The 12,487-nt window shown below is 46.4% G+C and overlaps 1 protein-coding gene across 1 annotated transcript; it reads left to right on the top strand.

Annotated features, from left to right (window-relative positions):
* The first annotated feature begins 8 nt into the window (after positions 1 to 8).
* On the top strand, positions 9 to 12,058 carry LOC123755518 (clumping factor B-like). Its single transcript, XM_069328096.1, has 4 exons — positions 9 to 15; positions 181 to 729; positions 816 to 1,088; positions 11,964 to 12,058. The coding sequence occupies exons 1-4, from the start codon at positions 9 to 11 to the stop codon at positions 12,056 to 12,058; spliced, it is 924 nt and encodes a 307-aa protein (XP_069184197.1).
* The last annotated feature ends 429 nt before the right edge of the window (positions 12,059 to 12,487 follow it).

Below are 12,487 nucleotides of genomic sequence, written 5' to 3'. Positions count from 1 at the left end.
CCGCTCCTATGCCAGGTAAGTTACGGGCTCACCATAGCCCGTGCTACTTGGAACTTGTTCCGAGTAGCTGAATCTATAACAACAACAACAACAACCTCGTTTGATCTTTCACTCACCTGTGTGGAAAAAACCGATGACCGGGTATTGAACACTACAGTGAACAGGTATTGAATCTGTTAGTTAACCTGGCAGTGAACAACAGTGAACCAGGTAGTGAACCTGGCAGTGAATCAGGTAGTGAACATGACAGTGAAGCAGGTAGTGAAACCGATAGCGAATCAGGAACTGAATATGATAGTGAACCAGTCTGTGAATGCGACATTGAACGCGGCCATGGATCAGACAGTGAATCAGTTAGTGAACACGACAGTGAACCAGATAGTGAACACAACAGTGAACCAGATAGTGAACACGACAGTGAACCAGATAGTGAACACGACAGTGAACCAGATAGTGAACACGACAGTGAACCAGATAGTGAACACGACAGTGAACCAGATAGTGAACACGACAGTGAACCAGATAGTGAACACGACAGTGAACCAGATAGTGCACATGACAGTGAACCAGATAGTGAACACGACAGTGAACCAGATAGTGAACACGACAGTGAACCAGATAGTGAACACGACAGTGAACCAGATAGTGAACACAACAGTGAACCAGATAGTGAACACAACAGTGAACCAGATAGTGAAAACGACAGTGAACCAGATAGTGAACACGACAGTAAATCAGGCAATGAGCACAACAGTGAATCCGAAAATGAACCAGTGAACACAATGAACCAAGTAGTGAGCACAACAGTGAACCAGGCAGTGGATGCGACAGTGAACTAGACAGTGAACACGAAGTGAACTGTATCAGTGAACGTGGCAATGAACCAGACAGTGAACATGACAATGAACCAGACAGTGAACATGACAGTGAACATGACAGTGAACATGACAATGAACCAGACAGTGAACATGACAATGAACCAGACAGTGAACCAGACAGTGAGCCAGACAGTAAGCAAGACAGTGGACCAGTGAAAGAAACTGCATGTGCAATAAACAAAACTGCATTTGATAATCAAAACTACACAGGTAATGGTTAATTGAGAAAAACTGTAGGGTTCTGAACATGTGAACAATATTGTACTTGAAGCTCCGAACAAGAAGGCTGCGTGGGGTGGTGAACAAGTGAACACAACCACACAGGTAGTGAAAGAATATGAAAACTTATGCAGTACAACGAACAATAGAACAAGACTGTGCAGCGACAGACAGTTTGAGAGAACTGCATGAACAAATCCTCGTGGAACAATGAACAGATGAACATAAGCTGCATGTAGTAGTAAATAAGCAGGCATAAGAGCACGAGACGCTGGAGAAAGTGAACAAAGCTACACCCGATGCTGAATGGATGTTCAGTACGAGGGTGAACACAAGTGAACGAAGCCAGACGGACGATGGTCCGCCATCATTGTTGTGGGTACGGCAGCCAGATGTGCGATGCTTCCTGAAGAGGTGGCGCCCAGCAGCTGGCGGAGCAATTACCAATAACCAACACAATATATATCCAACCACCAACACGCCCCAAAATATGAAGCACATTGAATTCGTAGGTGATTTTTTTTTTGTAACCATTTGTTTTCATAACAATATTCAACTGTTGTTCAATATTTGCTTTCCGAATTACCGACGCTCAAGGAAAATTAACATATAAATTGGCATCAGCGAATGGCAATATTTTAGTTGGAAGGTTTTCGATAAGGTGAAGAAAGCCGTAAGATTGAAAGATCGTAAAAAAAAAAGAAATTGGCGTAACCATCAGCTCTTTCTCTAGAAGGAAATGGGTTGTTGCTTCTTAATCTATTTTATGGAAAACAAGACGACTAGGGAGTTAGTGTTGGAACAACCCAAGACAGGTAGAAGGGGTCGCGTGATCACCTCTGAGATGGACTTGGGGAGATGAACTTGGTGAGATGGACTTTATGAGATGGACTTGGTGAGATGGATTTTGAGATGGACTTGGTGAGATGGACTTTATGAGATGGACTTGGTGAGATGGATTTTATGAGATGGACTTGGTGAGATGGACTTTATGAGATGGACTTGGTGAGATGGACTTTATGAGATGGACTTGGTGAGATGGACTTTATGAGATGGACTTGGTGAGATGGACTTGGTGAGATGGATTTTATGAGATGGACTTTATGAGATGGACTTGTTGAGATGGACTTGGTGAGATGGCCTTTGTGAGATGGCCTTTGTGAGATGGACTTATGAGATGGACTTCATGAGATGGACTTTGTGAGATGGACTTTAGAGTGGCTTATCTGCCAATTAAGTAGTGTATGAGACGGAGAGAAGGGTCATGAGCCTGTACCCAGTCTTACCCTGTATGCCCCACCAGGGAGTCTGTTCATCTCCCACGCATCCCTGGGACAATATGGCTGGGACTCCTGGCTCACCCCGGGAGTCTGTTCATCTCCCACGCACCCCTGGGACAATATGACTGGGACTCCTGGCTCACCCCGGGAGTCTGTTCATCTCCCACGCACCCCTGGGACAATATGACTGGGACTCCTGGCTCACCCCGGGAGTCTGTTCATCTCCCACGCATCCCTGGGACAATATGACTGGGACTCCTGGCTCACCCTGGGAGTCTGTTCATCTCCCACGCATCCCTGGGACAATATGACTGGGACTCCTGGCTCACCCCGGGAGTCTGTTCATCTCCCACGCATCCCTGGGACAATATGGCTGGGACTCCTGGCTCACCCCGGGAGTCTGTTCATCTCCCACGCACCCCTGGGACAATATGACTGGGACTCCTGGCTCACCCCGGGAGTCTGTTCATCTCCCACGCATCCCTGGGACAATATGGCTGGGACTCCTGGCTCACCCCGGGAGTCTGTTCATCTCCCACGCATCCCTGGGACAATATGGCTGGGACTCCTGGCTCACCCCGGGAGTCTGTTCATCTCCCACGCATCCCTGGGACAATATGGCTGGGACTCCTGGCTCACCCCGGGAGTCTGTTCATCTCCCACGCATCCCTGGGACAATATGGCTGGGACTCCTGGCTCACCCCGGGAGTCTGTTCATCTCCCACGCATCCCTGGGACAATATGGCTGGGACTCCTGGCTCACCCCGGGAGTCTGTTCATCTCCCACGCATCCCTGGGACAATATGGCTGGGACTCCTGGCTCACCCCGGGAGTCTGTTCATCTCCCACGCATCCCTGGGACAATATGGCTGGGACTCCTGGCTCACCAGGGAGTCTGTTCATCTCCCACGCATCCCTGGGACAATATGGCTGGGACTCCTGGCTCACCAGGGAGTCTGTTCATCTCCCACGCATCCCTGGGACAATATGGCTGGGACTCCTGGCTCACCAGGGAGTCTGTTCATCTCCCTCGCACCCCTGGGACAATATGGCTGGGACTCCTGGCTCACCAGGGAGTCTGTTCATCTCCCACGCATCCCTGGGACAATATGGCTGGGACTCCTGGCTCACCAGGGAGTCTGTTCATCTCCCACGCATCCCTGGGACAATATGGCTGGGACTCCTGGCTCACCAGGGAGTCTGTTCATCTCCCACGCATCCCTGGGACAATATGGCTGGGACTCCTGGCTCACCCCGGGAGTCTGTTCATCTCCCACGCATCCCTGGGACAATATGGCTGGGACTCCTGGCTCACCAGGGAGTCTGTTCATCTCCCACGCATCCCTGGGACAATATGGCTGGGACTCCTGGCTCACCAGGGAGTCTGTTCATCTCCCACGCATCCCTGGGACAATATGGCTGGGACTCCTGGCTCACCAGGGAGTCTGTTCCTCTCCCACGCATCCCTGGGACAATATGGCTGGGACTCCTGGCTCACCAGGGAGTCTGTTCATCTCCCACGCATCCCTGGGACAATATGGCTGGGACTCCTGGCTCACCAGGGAGTCTGTTCATCTCCCACGCACCCCTGGGACAATATGGCTGGGACTCCTGGCTCACCAGGGAGTCTGTTCATCTCCCACGCATCCCTGGGACAATATGGCTGGGACTCCTACCTCACCCCGGGAGTCTGTTCATCTCCCACGCACCCCTGGACAATGATTGACAGGTGGGTGATGGTGAGGCTCCGTACCCAGCCGTCCGCCACCCTTCTGGCCTTGGGACTCACCGCAGGAAGCAATAGTGAGCGCTGGGAATCAACAATCTCTGCCAAATTTGGAAGCAAATACTTGTGTTGACCACTTATGATATTGGTGAAGGATCAAGTTCTCAGTTACGTTTGTGTGGTTCGTATGATGGCTGCTTACCGAAGTGCTGCCCAGTTACACCTAAAGTAATACTACTACTACTACTTCTACTACTTCTACTACTACAACAACAACCTCCACTACCACCACTACTACTACTAATATATAATATAAATAATTAGAGAGAGGTGAGCAAGAGAGGGAGGGACCAGTTAGTCAGCCACACCAACATCTCAACTGGCAGGTTACAGGGACGACTCAACGGGCATGTTACAGGAACGACTCAACGGGCAGGTTACAGGGACGACTCAACGGGCAGGTTGCAGGGACGACTCAACGGGCAGGTTACAGGGACGACTCAACGGGCAGGTTACAGGGACGACTCAACGGGCAGGTTACAGGGACGACTTAACAGGCAGGTACAACAGGTATTCTGTAGCACAATGGTCAGCGCATCGGTTCACAGCCACAAGGTTTCGGGCTCGCTTCCCACGGCAGGACAGAGACGTTTGGGCACGTTTCCTTTCTTCGAATGCCGCTGCTCACCTAGCAGTAAATAGGTACCCGAGAGGAGTTAAGACAACTCTTGCATCGTGCTCAGTTGTTGTTGTTATAGATTCAGCTACTCGGAACAAGTTCCAAGTAGCACGGGCTATGGTGAGCCCGCAGTGGACTTACCTGGCACAGGAGCGGTGCTGAATGAGTATCGTGCTCAGTAGTTGAGGTAGTGGTTATACTAGTTCCTCGGACCATCGGAGGGGGGGGGGGAGTACATGGGGTAGATCGAAACTGTCAGATATATTGCAGCAGCATTACAGTCGATTAGAAGGGCCTGAAATAGCTTGAAGAAAAGACAACCTCACTGAGCCAAGATTCTCCATGATATTTCAAGAAACCATATGAAACACATACAAAAATGGATCATTGATAGGTGACATGAGGATTTTATCTAGACTAATTATGAGGTTGATTAGTGCGCAGTAAAGCTTGATGGCGCGCAATATAACAAGGACAACAACAACAACAACAACAACTGTCAGGAGAAAGCGCCAAACCATTACGACTATATAGCACTGGGAAAGGGTCAGGATAAGGATTTGGGATGGGACGAGGGTAAGGAATGGTGCCCAACCACTCGGACGACGGTCGGGGGATTGAACGCCGACCTGCATGTAGCGAGACTGTCGCTCTACCGTCCAGCCCAAGTGGTTGGGCACAACAAGGACTAGCATCTGGTGACTCTATACCAGCTCTAAACACACCTGATGGCTCTGTAGCCACCAGTGCCATGGAGAAGGCTGAAGTTTTTGCTTCCCACTTCGCAAACAAGTCGCAACTTAATGAACCAGATCGCTCTTTCCCTGTGTTTTCTTTTCTTTACCCATTTCCACATGTTCCTGTAACATTACAACAGAGAAAGCAGCAAATCTTGTCGTTGAAACAAATGTTAGCAAGGATCTAGGACCTGGTTGTTATTCCCTACATCCTTCAGTGATGTACGGTTCCCTTTGCAGTCCTCTTTCTAGCTTGAATTGTCCAAGAAACCTGGCCAGTAATCCGGAATAAGATCAGGCTATAGCTGTACACAAAATCAAAGTCATCACTAAAAAATTCTTGTCAAATATCCTTACTCTCAGGCGTTGGAAAGATATTTGAATACATCTTTCGTGTGACAGTACAAGTCAGCGTGATATAAACTATCCACTAAATTCTTTTTTGGCTTTAGAGATAAAAGAAGCACATCAGATCTGATACTGCGGTTGACCGCAAAATAGAACAAGAGTTTCGATACACACGGAGAGGATATATCCGGACAGGATACATATGGACAGGATACATATCGAGAGGATACGTTTGGAGAGGATATATGGCATGACCTTGGGTATTTGTGATCCTCTGACACAGTTTAGTATAGAGGACGAGAGTGTAAGGTAGACTTGATGAGACTATTCTGCACATCATTGAAAATTACTTAAGTAACCGAACCTCCTACTGTAGATTGTCGTCAACAATCAGTCCTCCTGTGAACATACCATAGAGAGGAATGAACCTCTGGGTACTTTGATTGATCCACTCCTGTGGAAAATGTCTTGCACGTCATCCTAAAGTAAATACAGGTGGCTGGTCGCTTTAAAGATGATTGTGAACTTTCTTGTTCTGGAGACAAGAAGTATATAAGTTACATTACTAAGACCCTTCAAACAAATCTAAATTGGGTATATAACGTTGGCAAGTTATCGTTCCCCAGATGAAGCCCAGCTGTCGGCTATATTACTGAGGCACCAAATATATCGTCCGGCTATAAGACCAGGCAAGATAACACAGATATACAACCCGTCAATTACCTTATTAGGAATTGAAATCTAGGAAAATCTATCCTTCACAATACACGTGTTAAATGGTGCAGGTAAATGTGCCAGGAACTAGCTTGTCTAAGGAGGCCAGCACACCTGCTGCATGTTTAGGCTGTATAACACTACATGCTAATGGCAGATGGTGATTAATGATGGGGGGTGATGGTGGGTGGTGGTGGTGATAGTGGTGATGGTGCTGGTGGGTGCTGGTGATAATGGGGTGATGGTGAGTGGTGGTGATGGTGGGTGGTGGTGATGGTGAGTGGTGGTGATGGTGGGTGGTGGTGATGATGGGGTGATGGTGATGATGGGTGGTGGTGGTGGTGATAGTGGTGATGGGTGGTAGCGCTGGTGGCGGGTGAGGAGGAGGGGGTGCGAGGGGGTGGGGGGTGGGGGTCAGTTAGAGAGGACCGTTGGAGATCCTGTATAGACTGTCATGTCTTGCAAGTCCTATGAAGGAGGTCCTATGGCGGAGCCCCTGTGAGAGGACCGGAGGTGAACACAACCCAACCCACGAATGAGCTCATTCAGGATTCGCCAGGCAGTGGCAGCAATCACCATTACCACGTGGGGGTGTATATAAATATGTATGGTGTATGTTATTAGGAGTTGCCGCGTATATGTTGTATAGGACCATTAACACATACCGCAGAGCTGCAGCATGGACAGGACCTCTCGTATGTTGGAGGTCTCCCCTTCACCTGTCAGAAAATAGTCTCCTTCACGTGTCATATGTCACAAGATAGTCTCCTTCACCTGTCATTAGATAGTCTCCTTCACCTGTCATTAGATAGTCTCCTTCACCTGTCATTAGATAGTCTCCTTCACCTGTCATTAGATAGTCTTTCCCTCCTCTGTCACATACTAAAGTCTCCTTCAACTGTCACAAAAGTATCTTTTCCCTGTCACAAGATAGTCTCCTTCACCTGTCACACAATAGTCTCCTTCACATGTCACCAGATAGTGTTCTTCACCTGTCACATGTCACCAGATAGTGTTCTTCACCTGTCACATGTCACCAGATAGTGTTCTTCACCTGTCACATGTCACCAGATAGTGTTCCTCCACCTGTCACATGTCACCAGATAGTGTTCTTCACCTGTCACATGTCACCAGATAGTGTTCCTCCACCTGACAAGATCGTCCTTACCTATATGTGTCTACGGGGGAGTGAGGTCTAGCTCTTCATGCCCCGCCTACTAGCCTTGTTGTACCTGCTGCGTTATACTTGAACTATTCTGACGTTTAAATTCTTCACCGAACCTGTCCTTAAAGTTGTGAATGGAGGTGGATTCCACAACTTCTTCTTTCAGTACATTTCACTTGTATCTTCTTGGCCAAATTGATCCTAACTTCCCCTTAGTATCTTGTATGTTGTGTTCATGTCCGTTTCTTCTGCCTTCCAGGGCTGTGATGTCTTCAGCCTATCATCATAGCTTACCCCTCTTAGCTCTGGCACTAATCTAGTTGCATACCTCTGCACTTTTTTTAATTTGTTTTATGCTTCGTAAGGTGCTGCATATTCCAGTATTGGTCTGACCAAAGCTGTATAGATAGGCTTGAAAGAGTCTTGATTTAGGATTCTAAACGGCGTTCTAATGTTCGTTAACGTCCCGTATACTATCGGTGGTACTGTGTTACTGTGTTACTGTGTGTGTGTGTGTGTGTGTGTGTGTGTGTGTGTGTGTGTGTGTGTGTGTGTGTGTGTGTGTGTGTGTGTGTGTGTGTGTGTGTGTGTGTGTTTACTAGTTGTGATTTTACGGGGGTTGAGCTTTGCTCTTTCGGCCCGCCTCTCAACTGTCAATCAACTGTTTACTAACTACTTTTTTTTTTTTTTTTTTTTATTGTGTGTGTGTGTGTGTGTGTGTGTGTGTGTGTGTGTGTGTGTGTGTGTGTGTGTGTGTGTGTGTGTGTGTGTGTGTGTGTGTGTGTGTGTGTGTGCCTTTGGTGTTAGTGATGGGTTTATGTCCTCTAAAACTTTTTTTTCTCTCTCTCTCTCTCTCTCTCTCTCTCTCTCTCTCTCTCTCTCTCTCTCTCTCTCTCTCTCTCTCTCTCTCTCTCTCTCTCTCTCTCTCTCTCTCTCTCTCTCTCTCTCTCTCTCATCCCTGTAGCTGCCTTCCATTTATGTGTGAACACCTTCTGGTCTTCTTTCTTCTTTCCCCCATCTTCATGACCTTACATTTATTGGGACTGAACTCCAGCAACCATTTGTTAGCCCACTTCTGGAGTTTGTCAAGGTCTTCATGTAACATTTTGCATTCCTCCTCTGTTTTTACTTGCCTCATTATCTTTGCATCGTCTGCAAACATTGACATGTACGAGCTCACTCCTTTGGGTCGATCGTTAACATAAATTAGGAACAGTAATGGCCCATAAACCGAGCCTTGGGGGACCCCCCTCTACTTAGATTCCTCCAGTTGGAGACCTCGCCTCTCACTGTGACTCTCCGTGGTCTGTCCTCCAGGTACTCCCTTACCCAGCTCAGCGTTTCCCAAGTTTTCCAAGCCTGCTTCTCTCCATCTTGTACACCGGTCTTTCAAGAGGGACAGTGTCCTAGGAGAGTCTCCTTCAGCAGCCCTGGTCCTTCAGTCGCCTTCACCCCTCTCACAAGATAGTATTCTTCACCTGTCACACGATAGTGTTCTTCACTTGTCACCTATCACAAGATACTCACCTGTCACATGTAATGAGATGTGACACCTTCGCCTGTCACAAGATGTTGTCCCTTCACCTGTCACAAGATATTGTTCTTCATCTGTCACAAGATGTTGTCCTTCACCTGTCACAAGATATTGACCCTTCACCTGTCACAAGATATTGACCCTTCACCTGTCACAAGATATTGACCCTTCACCTGTCACAAGATAAATAATATATTGTGATGGACATGTCCGAGACGTGCAAGATAACAAACTAACCATGCCCAGAACATGGCATCTAGCTCTATTAAACTAGCTTATTACCTGCTTCCTATTTCTCTTAGTATTCTGCTACAAAAGTCTCATCTTCAAGATCATTGCTATTTTACTCGGCTGTTGATAAAAGGAAAACACAGATATTGTAATAATTCCTGTTGTCGGGGACAGGAAGCCTGTAGTTATACTGATCAATGAGGTCCCACTCCTAGAACCTTGGTCAGTTACTGGCTTTTCCCCCCAGGCTGCAACCCACAATAGTTTCCTAACTTTCGGCTGCCTATTTTGCTGCTAGGTGAATAGGATCATCAGATGAAAGGAAACGTGCCCAATTGTTTCAGTCCTTTCCGGGAATTGAACCCGGTACCCTCGGATGGCAGCCTAGGAGATAGACCATTGTTGACTTGAGTTCAACCAATCACCCAGAATCCAGTAGTGTGTCATTCAGTCTGTTGTCCAACCTCTATTTTACACATTAGTCCTAATTTTTAGTAGTAGGGAATATTACTAATGTGTTAGACTTGTCATTGCGTAATTACAATTGTTATTAAGCCAGCATGTTGTAATAACATCCCACAAACTGATGAAATTCCTCAAGTAATGATAGACTTAAATCTCGATTAAATTAATAATAATAATAATAATAATAATAATAATAATAATAATAATAATAATTATAATAAGTAAACAGAAATAATAGATATGAAAAGGTGAGAAGGAACTTTTAAACCGAATCTAGTAGATGCGTCTGAAGATAATTGTCTAACACAGGGCTACAGGGGAGACACAGAGACAAAGGTAAGACCACACAGCGAAGCTTGTCCTGATGTTCACACGTAATAAGACGAACATTGAGAACAGTGAACATAATGTGCCAAAAGCGTGCCAATGACCACTGTGTTTCAGTGTTTGAAGAGAGAAGAAGAGATGGAGAGAATGGGAACTACACACACCATAAAGACTAGCACCAGAAGATCCGATGTATACCTTGCAAGACTTCCGAAGGACCACACACTAGAAAGTGAAGGGACGCCGACGTTTCGGTCCGTCCTGGACCATTCTCAAGTCGAAACGTCGTCGTCCCTTCACTTTCTAATGTGTGGTTTGGTCATCATTCTTCAGCCACGTTATTGTGACTCCTCGCCTGCACTTCCGAAGGAATTGTGCTTTCAAATCAGCGTTCAACCATTCAATATCCTATGGATACCCCAGGGGAGGAATGTCCAGCCTCACTGAAATGCAAAGGAAGGGATTTCTGAGCCTTCAAGACACCAACAGACGTTCAAAGAGAAGGATGTTAAGTGTTATAAACAGACCAACAGACAGACCAAGAGAAGGATATTAAGTGATCTGAACAGACCAACAAACAGACCAAGAGAAGGATATTAAGTGATCTGAACAGACCAACAAACAGACCAAGAGAAGGATATTAAGTGATCTGAACAGACCAACAAACAGACCAAGAGAAGGATATCAAGTGCTATAAACAGACCAACAAACGGACCAAGAGAAGGATATCAAGTGCTATAAACAGACCAACAAACGGACCAAGAGAAGGATATTAAGCGTTATAAAACAGACCAACAGACACACCAAGAGAAGGATATTAAGCGTTATAAACCAACCAACAGACAACAACGACCCGCATGACGAACCACTAAAACGGAAAATGTGAGAAATTTCAAATGCAAAATGAAGGTGGCTAAAGTTTCAGTAATGGGGTTAAAGCTATCTACCTCTCGCCAGTCCAAGTTTACGGTCGCAAATTGGTTGTCCTTCTCCGTTCTCCGTTTTATTTGAAAATAAAATATTCATGTGGGTTGGAGAATGTTAAACATGTGCCTTCGCCTTTGTGTGAACACTCAAATTTCCCGACGGACCAATCCACCGGGTATATGACGTTAGAGGGTCTGGGTGGGGCACTTGTTCTGTGCAGTAAGAACATCCACAGGTGTTCTGTAACACATTAAGTGTTCTGTAAACACCACAGTATTTTAAGAACGTTAGAACATAGGCATTTAGGAAAGTATAGAAAGCCTACTGGCCTACTGGCATGTACCAAGGCGGCTCGTATTCATGTCCACCTTGGCAGCATTGCCAGAATTTGTGATGACAGATGTGCGTTTTGTGATGACAGATGTGCGTCTTGCGATGACAGATGTGCGTCTTGCGATGACAGATGTGCGTTTTGTGATGACAGATGTGAATTTTGGGATGACAGATGTGCGTTTTGTGATGACAGATGTGCGTCTTGTGATGACAGATGTGCGTCTTGTGATGACAGATGTGCGTCTTGTGATGACAGATGTGCGTTTTGTGATGACAGATGTGCGTTTTGTGATGACAGATGTGCGTTTTGTGATGACAGATGTGCGTTTTGTGATGACAGATGTGCGTCTTGTGATGACAAATGTGCATTTTGTGATAACAATCATCAAATTTTGTACAGGTTTACAAAAGGAATTAGATATTGACACAGCAGAGTTCCAGCTCTTGACAGTCGTGGCAGTTATTTTGCAAAATGGCCGCACGCTTTGTCATTGAGTTTACTGACTGGTTGAACTATGTTGTGTAGAATGTGGAAGTCAACTTCACACAAACACATTTTGACTTACATCCTCGATATAAAGGAAATTGTAGTTACTACGGAGGTTAAGACATTCCAGAGTGAATATGATTGACCAGGAGCTATTGAAAACTGTCAACACGGTGATTTGGGTAGATACGAACAAAAGCCAGTGACAATTCCTTTCATTGCGACAAGCTGAAGGTGTTTGGTAGCATTATTCAAAGCGCTGCTGGCAGAGGAAAGTACCAATCAAATGGTTGCTAGAAAAGGAAAGCACCAATCAGAAGACTGCTAGCGATGCAAACACCAATCAGAAGACTGCCAGCGAAGCAAACACCAATCAGAAGACTGCCAACGAAGCAAACACCAATCAGAAGACTGCTAGCGAAGCAAACACCAATCAG

Source organism: Procambarus clarkii, chromosome 20 (assembly GCF_040958095.1).
Source record: "Procambarus clarkii isolate CNS0578487 chromosome 20, FALCON_Pclarkii_2.0, whole genome shotgun sequence".
NCBI classification, from domain to species: Eukaryota; Metazoa; Arthropoda; class Malacostraca; order Decapoda; family Cambaridae; genus Procambarus; species Procambarus clarkii.
Note: the sequence above shows the minus strand (reverse complement) of the source record. Positions and strands in the feature narration are given on the sequence as shown.